The 17,772-nt window shown below is 43.9% G+C and overlaps 1 protein-coding gene across 1 annotated transcript; it reads right to left on the bottom strand.

Moving 5' to 3' along the window:
- Nucleotides 1-2,971: 2,971 nt before the first annotated feature.
- On the bottom strand, nt 2,972-11,706 carry edc3 (enhancer of mRNA decapping 3 homolog; the record flags this gene model as incomplete). The annotated part of the gene is made up of 6 exons (XM_080544987.1): nt 2,972-3,306; nt 3,415-3,632; nt 4,565-4,718; nt 9,973-10,326; nt 11,032-11,228; nt 11,543-11,706. The coding sequence occupies 6 exons, from the start codon at nt 11,704-11,706 to the stop codon at nt 2,972-2,974; spliced, it is 1,422 nt and encodes a 473-aa protein (XP_080401113.1).
- Between the last annotated feature and the right edge of the window lie 6,066 nt (nt 11,707-17,772).

Here is a 17,772-nt window from a genome sequence, read left to right as displayed (position 1 = left end):
AACTTCAGGGTATGGAACACAAACACAGAAAGCTCGGGGAAGGTATAAAAGACCATGCAAATGAAACCGGATGAAAATGTGTTCAACAATTACATTTACTGCAAATACATAATACAAAACGTTGTACTCCTGAAGGACTTCTGTTGGCTTCTCTACAGAGGGCATAATGTCACTGGTAAACCAAAGATCCATTTATCCACATTACGACACTCCGGTAAATGCCCCAGCAGGTTGGTAGCCCCCCCAAACCCACCCACCCTGTCACACATGGCTGAGACACGTTTGGTTTCTCAATGTGTTGAAATGACAGGAGTTCTAGTTAGCACAATGGCATTATATTTTCAATATTCAACATGGGGGAAATATATCCATATATGGAGACCAAAGGGTCCTGAAAACATCCCTCATTGTAACCCCAGAGCAGGGTCATCCCCAGAGCAGGGTCATCTAGTCACACACACGAGGATCTTTAGGAATTTTTAACTGTGGCTTGAAGAAAATACAATTCTACCACTTCAATTTTACTGCAACGATCCACACTCATCCTCTAAAATGGCTCTGGGTGTTATCTCAGGTCATCATTTAGGCTAAAATTGGATTTTTCTCAAGCAGGCTACTTAAACTGGTTGTATTATCAACCACCTGTATCTCCAAGATAGGAAAGATCAGGATCAATCAGCTATAACGTACTTTTATAAGAGTGACTACATTCTCAGTGATTCAGACATCACAAAATATGTTTCAACAACTCTTAAACAAAACAAAAAAAGATAAGGCTGTTGATCAAGTGAGATGTGTTTTATCTCCACGGAAACAAAAGGTTATGAAACAATCGGCTTACGAAATCATTCCATAAGATAAAAAAACATATAACCCAATCAAAGAGATAGTACTGTAATGTGCAACATTAAGCAGTGCTTTAGTAAGTAAACTACAATTTGAATCTACCAAAGCCTTACTTGAGGTATGCATGTGAAAACAAAACTCTTACAAAAACCATGAGAAATGTGTGCCATGTTTTAGTTACACAATCACATCTCAAGAAGAGTTCAACCGGACGCAAGTAGCGAATACAAATCTCAGAGAAAAATCCTGGAATAATTCAGACATTTTTGCTTTAGTTCAAGCAATCAAATACAAACATTTCAACCTACAGTCTTCTTGTGAGAGAACCAGAGGGTTAAGTGTTCTACTCCTATGGAGACTGGATGGGTTTGTTACCACACAGAGGCCACTTGACTCACACAGAGGGACCCAACCCCTCGCCCCGAAGGACTTCTGCACATTCAGTCTTTCATTCAGTGGGCAAATGACGCACGATGTCGGCTTAACCATCTCAACAGCAGTGGAGGCCGACATCAGAGAACACGCTCGCTGTAATGCATGGAGCGGTAATATCAAACACAACAACATACCATTCCTCATTCATTACACTGAGCCAGTCCTCCCATTTCTACCTCCACCGGCCTCCCCTGCTCCACAGTCACAACAGACATAATCCCAATCATGAGCGAATGTCGGACCTAAGCAAGGGCAGGGTTATCAATGCATAGGAACTTAAAGGAAATGTCATTTGACATTGGTTAACATAGAAACCAACAAACTCACACAAAACTGTTTGTTCAAAGACATTTTGACATTTTCCAGCGGTGGGAATGAATGAGTCAGGGTTTAGAAGATTCTGGAAACGAAATGTGTCGCCCCTCGACCTCACACACACACACGACAGGGAACTAGAGAGGAGCACTCGTCCTCTGGAAATCATTTGGTTTGACTATTGAAAAACCAACAATTGCTCACACGACTGTGTGTGTAAGGCAGTTAACAACTCCTCTCATAACCTTTCAGGTTAAAGGTACGAAAACAACAAGCAGAGGTTTAAAAGTGCCAATATCAGGTGAGGATGCACCCTGCCCACCTGCCTCCAATCAACACAAATATTTGTTTGAAACTATTTACTGAGATTGTTCTATGGGTTTGCTTGTTCCATCGGGTTTCCACTTTCATCACTTGGAACAAGAAAGGAGGAAAACCACTTTGGCAACAGACTAGGGGTGGGCATCGACGATCGATAAGGATCTTGGTCGATCACAAAATAAAACATTTGGTCGATTTTTTTTTTGCGATCGACCAAATGTTTTATTTTGTGATCGACCAAGATCCTTATCGATCAATTATCGATCGTCGATGCCCACCCCTATCTCAAACCATTGTCTTGAGCACAATCAAAAAGTAGTAGAGTTGACCAAAGGCGGAAGCCAACGTGTAATAACATCATGCTACTTAGGTGCATCATGTTCATGTATATCTCTAATTCAACACACTGTTTCTGATTCACTTGACATACATCTTGTCATAACATTTTGGTGATTGTTTTAGCACATCTTTGACTGAGGGGGAAACATCTGATCTAAATCTTCAGTCAGACTCCCTACAGTGACGTCTGCGACCAAGATGCCTGGTCTTCATGGTAATAACAGCATGTATTGTAACTTGAAGAGTGTGCAACAGTGACCTCATTCACTATTTTATACTACATAGAAATATTCACAAGATCACCTGGGATTACCTTGCCTCTTAATACATGACACATTTAACTGCCTTTTTTTCTTTTCTTTTTTGACAATATACTGGCTGTTCCAAAGAGGAACAGAAACATAAATTAAAATAAACCAAAAAAAAAATACAAAAAAGAAACAAGATATTTGTTATTTGTTGTCATCTAATGCTTTCCTGATCTCCTCATCGTTTGCCCAGGACAGAGGTGTTGTACCACACAAAGGTACCGATACAAGAGACGCGTCTCCACACACCACGCAGCTGCATTAGGAATAGAAGGATGAATGTTTAAACATTTGAAACTGAAACTTAAAATGGAATTTAAGGCTTGCCCTAGGTGAACCCCCAAACCCGAATATGGGGTGGCCAAGGTGACAATGTCTGTCAGTCAGTCCAGATAGGGCACCCCCTATTATGCAGAGTGCAAGGGGATGACAAATTTGCAACCGAACGGCGAATGGTACTTGATCCCTACTTCCTGGAACACTTGTCGGGGAATGCCGATGTCACACAGGTAGACCCTGCCTGCCCCCTCTGCCAAGGGCAGGGGGAGACCCAGGGAGAGGGACCACTTGGCCTCCACCGCCTGCCCCTGTCCACTCACGGGAGGGTCTATGCTGAGCACCGGCGCTCGGTTCTGGTTGGCCCAGTCTGCCGCTGCCCTGTACCAAGGCTGGTCCATCAGGAACGTGTTCTCGTGACAGTCCAGGCAGTTAATGATGAGGTCCACAGGGCTGTTGGGCAGATCTGTGAAGAGAGAGAGAGTCCAAAAGGAAAGTTCACTCTTAAGTTAAAATGTTTACGATGTATACACGTCAAACGACACAGAGTTGAAGTACTGTAATTTAAAATCACCTTTGATATTTGACACCTGTTTGCCCTCGGTCTTGCTGAAGAGCGTGAGCTCGGAGCTGACTGAGTCCAGCATCTTGACGAAGTTGGGCAGGAAGAGGATGACCTCCACCTCGTGGTTGGCCAGGTGGCGGCCGCAGCTGATGCCCTGGGCCCCCTGGACGTGAGGGCCACACAGCAGGGCCACGGTGGGCCGCTGGTGCACATTCTTGGGGGTCAGTCTGCAAGGAGAGAGAGGCGGGATGAATTCTATAAACAGGGTTCCCACACCTTCTGAAACATCACATTCAAACACCTTTCAAGCACCTTTCAAGAACCTTTCAAGACTCAATTCCCTCAAATTCAAGGACCCAACGCGGCATAGTTGGAGACAGATCTAGATGAGAATTTATATAATAGGAACTATCCACTCACAGACAACAATTAAAAAGAGAGAGAGAGAGAGAGAGAGGGGAATTCAAGCACTTTCAATGACCCATGCCTATTTTCAAAAACTTTTAAGACCTTGATTTCTTTTTCTCAAATTCACAAACTTTCAAGGACTTCAAGGACCCGTGGGAACCCTCAACCCTGTATTAATATATTATTGTATTTTGTTGCTGTTGTTGTTTTGTGATCTGACCTGCTTTGTATTGTAAGGCGATTTCCCCTCGGGGATAACTGTATATCTATCTACTGTATCTACTGGAGTACACAACCATGACATGAAAGATGTGTAGAAATATAGTTCCCTGAACTACAAACATTGTCAAGGGAACGTGATACACAAATTGAATGTGGCGTAGGAACAATATGCCTACATAATAGGCGATTTACGTGTGAAATTATTGTTATTAAATCACAGCTTTGAACGCATCTGGGCCAATCACAATGCTTGTTTCCATCAACCTGTTGTATAACGTAGATAGGGCAAATAGTGGCATACTGCAAAAGACATGATTATGTAGACAGTGCATGGTATCGGTATGACAGTATACGCTATTACAGTGAGTATAAGCAAATGAATATGAAAACTCAATATACGTGTGAATGAATATCAATATGATATGTACAGTTAAGATATATGTACAGTATGATATGTACAGAACAAGGGCGATGGATGTCAATATGATTTGTACAGCTACATGTACGGCATGGCTGCATCTGTGCTCACCTGTTGGGTCCTCCCAGTAAGGTCAGGGCCATCTGACTGGCACACACTCCCGTCATCTCCAGCCTGCGCTCCAGGGAAAGGCCGTGGCGCTCCGCCCCCAGCAGCAGACGCTTGTGCAGCTCATAGGAGATACTGGGCACCACCAGCCCAGAGTCTACGCAAACCAGAAAAATGTAAGTCTTAGGCTTCAGTTCCTCGCTATTGCAGCAACAGGAGAAAAACTAAATAGCAATATATATATATATATATATATATATATATTATTTTTTTCAGATTTTATCCCCTTTTTCACCCAATTTGGTAGCCAATTGAACCCAACCTAGCATCCAATTATCCCCTGCCTATTGCGTAGGATCCGCCGCACGACCCCGTGGCCGGCAGTCCCAGAGGAGGCCGCCAGGCAGACTAGCTGACTGGCTCCTCGAGCCCAGTACCGTTACTCAAGCACCAGACGGGGGCGGTGTTGCGCGACGGATCCTTGTCCGGAACTACTCCTATACCGCCCTCGGGAGCGGCCGCCCAATATGTCGCTCCCCGTGTGTGCCCCAGCCATATCTGGATCTGGCGAGCTGGGATACGATCCCAGTCCCCGGTGGGCAACTTGCACTAGTGGCCAGTGCTTAGACCGCTACACCACCGCGGGGCACTTAAATAGCAATAATTATTTAAAAAACTATAAGACAAGGGATCATTGAGAAATATAATAATAGAAATAATTTTAAAAATATAACCGCAAGCGGCAATGGGGCGTGTTCCTACAGATATGCCCCCATAACCAAAAATGGGGTGAGATTGACAGACAGGTTGTAGATTGACAGATAGGGGGTAGACCTACAGACAGGGGGGTAGACCACTCACCTAATATGGGCCAAGTTGAACTCATGATGTACTAAGCTATGATATTATGAAGTAACCTAGGACCACAGGCCTGTGAGGTACCAATCATCTAATTATGGCCTGATACACATAGGCTACTATGCTATGATGATAATATACACTAAGCGTAAATACGAAAATGCATTGTGGATTAACCTTCCCCAGTTAATGACCATGTTGTATAGTTTGTGTCAAGCATTTCACCACTTATAAAGTGCTTACACAAGCCTAGCATAGTATGCCACCCCCATCTGACTGAATCAGTTAAGCGGTCATGAGAAGATGAGTTTTAAGTGCTATATTAGCATTAGCCTTAGCCAAAATGGTAACATTTCAAAGGCCTGTTTTTTTAGATATCTGGAAATGCTTCAACATGGTAACACATTATAGTGCCAAGATGCATTGTTTTTTTTGTTTTTTTTATTTGTTTTTCAGATTTTATCCCCTTTTCACCCAATTTGGTAGCCAATTTAACCCAACTTAGCATCCAATTATCCCCTGCCTATTGCGAAGGATCCGCCGCCCGACCCCGTGGCCGGCAGTCCCAGAGGAGGCCGCCAGGCAGACTAGGCTGACTGGCTCCTCGAGCCCAGTACCGTTACTCCAGCACCAGACGGGGGCGGTGTTGCGCGACGGATCCTAGTCCAGAAATACTCCTATACCCGCCCTCGGAAGCGGCCGGCCAATATGCCGCTTCCCGTGTGCCTCGGCCATATTCGCCAAGATGCATTGTTAATCAGACATGGGAGGTATATGTTTTCAATATATTTAGCCTATAGAGTATGTTAAGTGATATGAACCGGAGTAAAGTTGTCTGTGTAGGCTATTTGTGAACGATATATAATGTTAAGCTGAATGGAATCAATATACAGCATAGAGGCAATGACGAGGTTAGTGAATGAGCGGAAGAGGAGAAAGCAGTGGGAAGATGCATGTGGACGAACCCAACTGCATAAAGATGCGCGTCTTTGTTCTCGCCACTTTTCCGAAGATGCATTGGAGGCATTTAATCAACCACCGCTAATGAGAGAGCTCACAGGTAAGAAGACTACGCTTTATCATAAAACAATAGTTTGATAACGTCAACTTGCCTTGAACAGCTGCGGACAGAAATCTGTGCTCTTTACAAGTTTGTTTACATTCTCCATCTCGGTTGGCATTGGTTGACAGTTGCTGCACAGACACCAGCAATTATGTCCCACTTGTGGCCTGGGGTGGTCCAGTAGTCTAGCACCACGGTCTACAGTGCACACATATGCCCATGTCGGCATGGGTTCGAGTCTGGCCCATGCCCTGCTGACATGCCCTCTCTCCCTTACTTTCCTGTCTGTCTTCACTGTATCTGTCCATATCTATCAATAAAAAATGAAAAATCTGAGTGGGACTGCCCCACTCAGAAAAATAACTTTAAAAATATATATATATATATTTCCCACTCGCGCCTCAGACTTACAGTTGATTAGTGTTAAGTTAGGCCAAATTTTGCACCTGCAGAAAAATTCATCATGGCGGACCTTATGGGTTCTTAAGGCAAATATGTTCCCCATGAGGAAAGACACATACTAGTTTCATACATTTTCATCCAACGGAGTGGAAATGCCAGCATTCTGAAGTTAATTATTTACTTTTGGTTATTATAGCGCCACCTAAGGACATGGTTATTCTTTCTGCCATAGTTACTGATGCTCTCTAGTTGTGGCATGCAAATTCGTAGCATTTTTGGTCAGGGACTTTTTGAGCTATTTGACCAAAGCCAGGAAAAGAATAATAAGAAGTATACCACCAATAACAAAACTGTTCCTACTACGTAGTATAATAGAAATAGCGTGAGTATTGCACTGAGGTAGCAGTAGATGGTAGAGGTAGTATTAGAATAAAGTGCCTGTGTGTGGGGTGTGCTTAAAGCAGTGGTTCTCAAAGTGTGGGGCGCGCCCCCGGAAGGGGGCGCAATAGCAATACTGGTGGGGCGCGAGAGACTGGGGAGGTCAACAATTAACACTCAGGTGAACTCTTTGACTTGTTCTAGTTGTAGCTTCATAATCTTCGTAATGGAGTCATTTCTGACAGGGACAGCGAAAACAAAAACGGAAAATGCGACAAACATGGTTTAAAAAAAAAACTGTTCGAAAGTATGACGAGGCTTGCACTGGGCTTCACCGTGAATGTGGTGGGAGGTGTGGGACCATTGTGCGTGCTATGTCTCAGAACATTAGCAGCAGACAGCCTGAAGCCAAACAAGTTAAAAAGGCACCTTGAGACAACACACCCCAATGATGCAAAGAAGCCACTGGCCTTCTTTAAAAGAAAACTTACAGAGTACAGAAAGCAAGAAACTCATATGACAAAAGCGGCATCCGTAAGTACCAAAGCGCAAATAGCGTCATTCAAGGTTGCATACAGAATTGCGAAGTGCAAGAAACCGCACACCATAGCTGAGGAGCTCATACTCCCAGCTGCACTGGATATGGTGTCAACTTTGATTGATGAGACAACCGCTGCAAAATTGAAGACCATTCCCCTGTCCAACGACACCATTGCAAGACGCATAGGTGAGATGTCAGAGGACCTTGAGGAACAACTCGCAGAGAAACTACACAAACGTTTTGCATTGCAAGTTGATGAGGCTACTGACAGTAATAAGGACTGCTTGTTTATTTCTTATGTCCGCTATGTAGATTCGGAGTCAATGAATGAAGACTTGCTGTTTTGCAAGCATGTGACAGGGAGAGCGACAGCTAATGAGCTATTTGGGATTCTTGACACTTACCTGACAGAACACGGACTGAAATGGGAGAACTGTGTGGGGTTTTGCTCAGATGGTGCGCAGACAATGGCCGGGAAAAGGAAGGGACTGCAGGCGCTAATAAATCGCGTCGCACCAAACGCGCAATGGACACACTGTGTCATTCACAGAGAGGCGCTCGCATCCAGGCAGCTTAGCCCTGAGCTAAATGAGGTTTTGACCGAAGTGATCGGTGTTGTAAATTTCATCAAAACCCGCCCGCTGAAAGCACGTCTGTTCTCTGCACTGTGTGAGGAAATGGGAGCTGAACACTCTGCTTTGCTGTTTCACAGTGAAGCAAGGTGGCTCTCCCGAGGGAAAGTGTTGTCCCGAGTCTTTGAGCTAAGAGAGGAGATTCGGGTGTTTATGGAGGAGGTGGGAATGCACGAATCTGCAAGCAAGTTCAGTAATTTAGAATTCCTGATGAAACTGGCCTATCTCAGTTATGTGTTTGGAAAGCTCAACGAGCTGAATCTTCAGCTTCAAGGAAAAGACAAACACCTACCCCACCTGGCAGATAAGGTCAGCGCATTCACCAGAAAGCTGGAGGTGTGGGGCAGGCGCCTTGATGAAGGAAATACTGATCCTTTTCAGAACCTGACCACGTTTGTAGAAAGCAGTGATTGTGATGCCACCACAGTGATCCCCTGCCTGAAGCAACACATCTCTTCCCTGGGAGCATTGTTCCAGAAATACTTCCCACACAACACTGCTGAGTATGACTGGGTGGTGGATCCATTCAATGCAGCAGGTTGGTAGGCAATTTTGATGACTAAATATAACTGTGAATATTTTGTGCTGTAGGCCTATATTTTATTAATGTTGTATGTATGTTACTAACTAACTACCTGGAATGGATTGTTGTAAAATTGAATCGTGTTGTGTTTAATATGCAATTAATTACAAATAAGGTATCTCTATCCGTAGCACCTGCTGATTTCAGCTCTGCTGAAGAGGACCAACTCATCGAGCTGACCTCTGAGTCCACCCTGAGGCTGAGGTTCAATGGTCAGACACTGAGTGAATTCTGGCTTGGTGTGGAGAAGGAGTATCCACTCATAGGGCAGAGGGCTGTCGGCATCCTTCTTCCCTTCGCCACATCCTATCTCTGTGAGGCTGGCTTTTCAGCTGTTGCTTCACTGAAAACAAAGTACAGATCTAGGCTCAACATTGAGCAGGACTTGAGAGTGGCAATGTCAGGCCTGCTACCCCGTTTTGAAAAGATCTGCAGTGCCAAACAGGCTCATTGCAGCCACTAATGCTGTAATGTTATGATGTTCTTGATTGTTAGTGTTCATTTTCTTGAGAATTGTAATTGAAAAATATTGTTATTGTGTTGATTTATTATATTGTGTTATTTGTATTTTTAGGTTTTTTGTTGGGAGACAGTGTTATGTGGTTCAGTTCAATAAATGTAAAATTGCCCCATGTTGTGACAGTTTTTTGGGGGTGAGGTGGGGCTCACACATTTTTTGTCCTCCCAAGGGGGGCTTGACATAAAAAGTTTGAGAACCACTGGCTTAAAGGTAAGTAGCCTGTGAGTGCGGTGTGCTTAAGGGTAAATAGTCACTAGTCCGACTCCTCAATAGGGTTGTTCAGAAGCCTGATTGATTGGTGGAAGTACTTGCTTTTTTTGCCATGGGGGAACAGAGAGAGCAATATTGACTACCAATCACAGTACACACCGAGGGTGTGTAACAGAGGGTGTGTACAGGTAAAAGGTTAGTACTTCAGTATGTGAGACACTTACCAGTGCAATATTCTGTGGCCCCAGGCTGGGGAACAGCGATCTGCCGGTAAACAATGGGTTTGGCCTCGAGAATGTTTTCGTCATGGCGATAGCTAGAAGGCGTCTGTTCCCCTGGTGTACCACGTGACCGGGCTCCGTTACCACGGCGTTCTGACGTGTCAATCTGTGAGAACACGGCTGCTTTGTCAAACAGCGCCAGGTTGCCCTCAAAGTCAAAGTCTGTTTCCAGTCCATCCTCAACATTATCCCGGAAACAATCGTCATCTCTTGGCTTCATCTGGCCCCCTCCACCACCGTTCTTCACCCCATTCTTCTTGGGAGTGACCTGGTTTGCTCCCCGACTACTTGACGACCCTGCGAAAATAAATAAACAAATACGTTTAAAAAGCTAACTGAAATATACATGTGAACAATTTGAATAGTGTTACTCCATTACAGGCTGGGGAACAGCGATCTGCCAGTCTCTTGTTAGCAACACTTTTTCACTTTTTCTATCTTGAATTATGCCTATTGCCTTATGTCTTGTGCTGACAAAACAACAGCAACAAAATAAAATAATATATTTATACAGGGTTCCCCATGGGTCCTTGAAATCCTTGAAAGTTTGTGAATTTGAGAAAAAGAAATCAAGGTCTTAAAAGTTTTTGAAAATAGACATGGGTCATTGAAAGTGCTTGAATTCCCCTCTCTCTCTCTCTCTCTCTTTTTAATTGTTGTCTGTGAGCGGATAGTTCCTATTATATACATTCTCATCTAGATCTGTCTCAAACTATGCCGTGTTGGGATCTAACCCCATTACTTGATTCTGACCATTTTTGCTGACCAAACACAACACAAAAAATCCATTTGATTACTTTAATGTCAAGGGTGAAAGAACCCTCTGCTGACAAGTTTCAAGTGTATTGTTACGTCACATGACACTACAAATGTAAGAGAGTCAAATTCTTAGGCTTCGGTTCCTGACATTGCAGCACAAGACGTAAGGCAATAGGCATAACTCAAGATAGAAAACAGTGACAGTGGTACAGGACATAAGTGACAAACAATAATGACACTTACACGAGTTATGTCTCCGGCGGAATCCCTTGGGCTGGCCCGGCACGTCCAGGTGCCGGTCTCCATAGCTTTTAGAGAACTGCTGTTGTGGAGAGTTCTGTCTCTCCTGAGACCTGAGATCTCCTCTGTGTGGGACGTGGACTGGAGCACTGCCTCCCGCTGTGATGTCCAAGATTTTGAGCTCCTTGATGTCCATGGCACTGCAGAGAACATAACAATCACAAAAGAGATTAAATAAGAAGAAGCATATCATCATATCATCGACTTCTTCTTCGGGAGAGTAGTTTCTATTAACTGGAGAACTATGAGACATAAGATGTTGGCGGTAGTGAATTGTTACTTGCACAGAAACGTTAGGCAAAAGCATTTCTGTTATGAATGAATGAATGAATGGTCTTTATTGTCATTAATACAGTACAGGTACCATACAACGAAATTTAGGTAAAGAAATACTAAAAACAAGAAGGGAAAAAGAGCTGGTTTACATAAATAAAATCACTAGAAATCAGTGTACCTGAAAGTGACCTCTGGAACAGGACACTTCACACCGTTGTGGAAAGGCTGCCGGAGGGAGATGGTCTGGCTGGACTGGTCCACAGAGGACACCTCTCCCTGATAGACCCCCAGGGTTGGACCACAGTTTATGGACACCAAACTCCCCAGCCAGTCTGCAGCCATGGTCCTGATCAACACACAAGCATGTTGTTGTTATTGTGGTTGAATGTTATGCTAGTTAAACTACCGTGGAAGAAAAAAGTAATGGAACCAAGTTACATGTGCAAACTGGTTCATCATATTCCCCCAACGTAAACGTAAACATTAAACTTTTGACTTTAAAAAAATATAAAATATGGAATATTCCATCTAAGCCATAAGTCTGGCCTGGTGTGTTTAGCTAGCGTAGCTAAGCTAACGTTTTCGTTTTTTTGTCGATCAAGGAGGCAATTAACCCCTTATTGTATGATGGAGAAAGTTAGCATACCTTTTGAGATATTCCGTATAACAGACTTTTTCACTTTACACTGTTGTGTAATTGACTGTGGATATGAAATGGTCAGATTATGTGTGCCCTTGGACCGTTAGCTTTGTTCAGTAGCATGTAAGCTATTACTTTCCAACATCCGGTTGTGTTCGAATTTCAAAATAAAAGTCGAGGCATGGTCAGCTACTAACCAATGAACTATCTAGCACACTTTATACAGCTGTCACTAATCCAGTCATATCGAAGTGACTATTCATCGTTTTTTAATGTTAAGTAATCAAACAGTGCAAATCAATGTAATTTGACCAAATATGAAAAAAAGAAAAAAAAAGTTGCATGGTAACTACTATTAATTGTGTGATTTTCAGTTTAATACATTAAACCATTTTGTAATTCATGTGAAACAAAATGATTATTGTGTAAGATATGCCTACAGGATAGTGTATGTATAGTATATAAATATTTTCTTTCATTTCTGTAAGGCAGCTACTTGGTAAGACACAGAAAACATCCATAAAAGCTCACAGGTCATAACATAAGCAAGTGGTTACTATGCTGTATGTTTACTCTAAACATGTATGTCACAGAGGTGCCGATGTAGAGCCATATACGATTTATGTTCATATCATTTACTTGATTTATGTGTTCAACAACTAACTGTACTGAGTCTGAGTCTGCACCTTTCGCAGGAGGGAGGGAGAGAGGGAGGGAGGGAGGGAGGGAGGGAGGGAGGGAGGGAGGCAGATCTCTCAAAGCACTCGTGCAATTATCTCAGTGGCTTATTCCAGTCAGTATGCAGTATTTCTCACGGACCTGTGGGACCAGAGCAAATAGCTGTTTTTATGGAGGACGTTGTCAGGCCATAATTTATGTCACACCCTTGGCTTGTCATGTGCCATACCAAAATAGAATCAAATGATTGTTTTAAATCTATCCTCTGCCAAGCCAAATATCATGTACATTGCTTTAATTACTAATCGGTCAAGAAAGCAAATAGTATTCCTGCTGAATTCACTATTGAGTTAGTACCCACTTCAACAACTGGTGGTACTACAGGATAGCAATGACAGTATGAGTGGAACTGTTGTCTACTCATATCAACAAACAGTAGCCCTACAAAAGCAGCCAGTGAGGTCATGGCCAGGGTTGGACTTAGCTCACCCACCGCGTCCTGTGTATGGTTACCATGGATACTTTCTGCCAGGACGGCACTCTTAATATCTTGCTCTGACAATCAGAGCAGATGACTGGAGGGCGTACTGAGCAGGAGAGCGTTGACAGGGGACAAGAGAGGGCTTCTACAGCGAGGTAAGAAAGAGCTGAGGTTTTGTTAATGCGTATATGTCACAATAAATCACTATCATATTACTTAATAATTATGTGTGTGTTAAGTAAATGTACCTACTAAACAGTGTTAATTCCCCACTGAATTAACACTGTTTAGTAGGTACATTTACTTAACATAGAATAACATAAATATCTAATGATTAGATATTTATGTTATTGCAAATGATGGGTGACAACGGCAAGTGAGTGGGGGACGTGGTGTGATAATTGTTGGTGTATTGTTAGATGTTGTGCGTCGAGATGAAGCAGATTAACACCGGAAAAGCCCAGACAAGTTTTCTATGAATAGTACAGTAGCATACTCCGAGTTAGCACTACCCTGAGACAATTCCATCCCTCTACTTTCTTCCACTGTACAAGGTCTTGTGATCGACATGTGGAGGGACAAGAATTATGGCCTCACCCCTTTTCAGTCAGGAGACAGCAAGATCTTCAGACACTCACTCAAAGCCTCAAGTCCACTCTCCCTGGCAGACCTGGACATGTGGGACAGCAGGTCTCACTTTAAAGCTCAGGTAAGAGACAGTTGAGCTTCGTACGTTCTGTCTGTAGAATCATGTTCAGTCCTTTAAAGGTCTTGACAACCGTGTAAAGTGACTGTGGTTATAATTTCTGGTTCTAGTAGGCTATAGATTTGTTTTTCTTATCATGACTGATGTATAGATGATTCACTAGACAAATGTATTATGTGTTGTAAGTTGCTTTGGATAAATCTATCTTTCTATCTTGAAATAAATCTATTTCTAAAATAAATGTCAAAAAAGTAAATAAAGAGTGGGAAAAGCTGGGTGTTTTTGTTTGCAGTATTTTTGTTCTACGTAATTTTGGGTGATTTGGGTTTTGTTTTCTGTTAGTCTGCAGCATGGTGCAGTATGTCCAGTGTGTCTGGATCAGGGTTTCTGTCCAAACTCAGCACCAGGTGAGGCCAGATGTGTTTTTTGTGTTTTGTTTTTACAGCTCTACAATAGTAGTTACACTCAACAATAGTACACAATATTATGCCATTAAAATAGTTTTTGCTGGTGGACATTTTAGTTGGTTTATAGTCAAATATCTGTTTGACTTTTGTGTACCATAGCCCCCCTAGCAACCATGGTGGCTTCAGACAAAGTGACCCCGGGATGAGAAAATGGCAGTCGACGTCTCGCCTGGCCCCTGAGGGTGCGACGCGCTCCATGTCCCCTTCCCCGGGGGCAGAGTTGCGTTCTGCCCTGGCAGAGAGTGGCTTCAGGCGGTCAGAGCTAGTGCAAAGGCTCAGAGAGGCTCATGGGATCCTGGATAGCCAGACAGACCTACTGAAGTCCAAAGAAGCACAGATACAGCACGGCTCATCTACCTCACAGCTCCTGAATATGAAACACAAGGTAAGGGGGAAGATCTTAAAGCTCATGAAAGAGAGTCCGATTTTATTTTATTTTATTATGTTCTTAACTGTCCCACGAAAGACCTCTTCATCCCCACTACTACCCCCCCTGTACAGTTTCTCTACTATAAATAAATAAATAAATAAAGGAATTCTTCCATCTTCTAGCATTTTGACTGCCACTGGCCTCTGGTCCTAGCATAGTTTACGTTGTCTTATGATGACTGTTGTATAGATGATTCACTTACTTAGAGAAAATGTATTTGTTGTAAGCCACTTTGGATAAAGGCGTCTGCTAAATGTACAAAAAATGTAAATGTAAAATGAATACCCCCTCATCCTTTTCTGTCAGAGCCGCCAGAATAATTACCTTCAGTCTCTATTTGTCTTTTGTCTCTATGTATTCCTCTCTCTCTCTCCCCCTCACCCCCCAACCCTCGTCTCCCACAGCAGCTGTCAGAGGCGGTGAGTGCTCTTGAGCAGGATAAGGAGGAAGCTGAGCTTTCCCGGTTCGAGGAGAGCCGGCGACGAGGAGAGCTACAAGATAAGTGAGTTTTGATACGCCATCAGGGGAGGCCCTGAATGAGTGTCCCTCATTCCATTCCAGTTTCCCCACATTAAATGATATGTAGAAGTTAAATGTAATTCTCAAACCTGATTCAAAGTTTCTCAACTGACCCTGATTAACTAAGGCGTGAGCTTAGAACTATAAGGTTCTATCTCCGTTTAGGGCAGTTTAGAGATAATGAGCGTCAAAGTTTTTACATTCCATTATGTTTTGTGAGATGGAACCTTTGTATTTTATTAATTACTAACTAAAAAATGTCAACATTTTAAAAATAACACCACACAGGCATTAATAAACACATAATGGATCAGATTATGTAGAAAAAACTAAATTTTGACCAAAAATGGAGATAGAACCTTATAATTCTAATGTCACAAAGGGTTCTGCAACTGGAGATGGACATGTTAAAGATGAGGTCCAACATGGAGAGAGGGAGCGTCAACCCACCTGCTGCACACCAGAGAACCAACAGCCCACTCAACAGGACACAAGAAGACTTCTACAGAGAGGTCAATACAGAAAGTAGTATTTCTATGTTATTTATCATAAACCACATGCAAAACTATCCTTGGTCTAAAAACGTTTTGAATTCTGCATTCAACTGTTAATAAGTGGTAAATGGTAAATGGACTGCACTTATATAGCGCCTTTTTTGCTGCTCCAAAGCTGCTCCAAAGCACTTTACAACGGCCTCTCATTCACCCATTCACACACACATTCACACACCAATGGCGGCAAGCTGCCATGCAAGGCGCTGGCCCGCTCACTGGGAGCAATTTGGGGTTCAGTGTCTTGCCCAAGGACACTTCGACATGTGGCCAGCCGGGGCTCGAACCGCTGATCTGCCAACCTTGTGATCATTAGACGGCGGCATAGTGGCATAGAACCATCATTTTTGTTTGATATTGCTGTGTGCAGGGGAAGCAGAAGGCAGAGAGAGAGCTGTGTACGCTGAGGGAGGCCCTGAGAGAGGCAGAGGAGAGGGCGGAGGCACTGGAGACGGAGAGGGACCAGGCCTTTCAGCAGCTACACTCCTCTAAAGACGTCAGAATCACACTTTCAGCTCTTTCACACATTTCATTCACTTGAAACGAAAAATGAGGTGCTAGGTCTTAAAAATGTGATCCTACAAGGAAATCAGTCCGACCACATCTATTTACGCGGAAATGAATCCAGCTGGAACCAAAAAAATGCCAATTCGCTTCCTTTTTGTCTGTATGGCAGTGAAATCCCTAATTTCATCACCTCGAGGATGACAAAAAGCTATCACATGGTGTCGCGAATAGGTCTAAAATTCAATTCTTAAAAAGGTCTAAAAAGGTCTTAAATTTGACTTGTTGAAACTTGTAGGAACCCTGTTGTATACAAGTGCACCTTTCCCTTCCACTGATTATATTCCATCTCCTGACTGTTTCTTCCGTTGTGTGTCTCCAGGCTCAGCAGACGGTGCTGGGGCAGGCGGAGGAGTTGAACCAGAGGCTGGTGCGCTCCATGCAGGCCAACAACGACCTGCAGGACCAGCTGAGTGAGGCTCGCAGCAAGCTGGGCCAGGCCTGCCTGGTGAGTCATCTCTGGCCCGCCTTACCCAACATCCTGTATGGACACCTGTATCTATCCATCCACCCATCCATCCATCCATCCATCCATCCATCCATCCATCTCTCTCTCTCTCTCTCTCCTAATTGTTCATAACCATCCATCCATGTCTTCTGCCTCCCTCCAGGAGAGAGAGCTGCTGTCCACCAAGGTGCTGAGGCTGGAGGACAGTGTGGAGGACCTGAAGGCTCAGCTGTCTGGATCTCTGTCAGAGAAAGACCGCCTGCTGCAGGTACCGTCCACTGTCTCTACTAAACACTCAAGATCAAGTAGCAGGGGTGCCATTTCATTGCAAGGTGCCTGGTTCGATTCCGGCCATCGCCATATTCTGCCATGTCATCTCCCATTTCTCTCATCCATCCTTTCGGTCAATCTCTACTGTCTCTATCCCAATAAAGCAGAAATGCCAAAGCAGAATAGAGCAGCATGATGATGAAAGTCTGTGTGTCCTGTGTGTGTGTCCTGTGTGTGTGTGTCCTGTGTGTGTGTGTGTCCTGTGTGTGTGTCCTGTGTGTGTGTCCTGTATGTGTGTCCTGTGTGTGTGTCCTGTATGTGTGTCCTGTGTGTGTGTCCTGTATGTGTGTCCTGTGTATGTGTCCTGTGTGTGTGTGCTGTGTGTGTGTCCTGTGTGTGTGTGCAGGAGAAGGCAGACCTGCACCAGCAGGCCCAGGGTCTGGAGCTGCTGCTGGAGAGGGCCCAGCGGGGGAGGGAGGGCTTCACGGACCAGGTGTGTGAGCTCCACGACCAGCTGGCGGAGGCCAGGACCCACACCAACGGGCACGAGCAGGAGATGGTCCTGCTTAACGAGAAGCTGCTGTCTGTCACAGAGGTGGGATTGGGAGCTTGGGATGGACATTGATATGTTATTGACTGATTGACTGATTGATT

The sequence above is a fragment of the Nansenia antarctica genome, assembly GCF_963989245.1.
Source record: "Nansenia antarctica genome assembly, chromosome: 14".
NCBI classification, from domain to species: Eukaryota; Metazoa; Chordata; class Actinopteri; order Argentiniformes; family Microstomatidae; genus Nansenia; species Nansenia antarctica.
The sequence above is the reverse complement of the archived record's forward strand: the minus strand, read 5'-3'. Positions and strand labels throughout refer to the sequence as shown.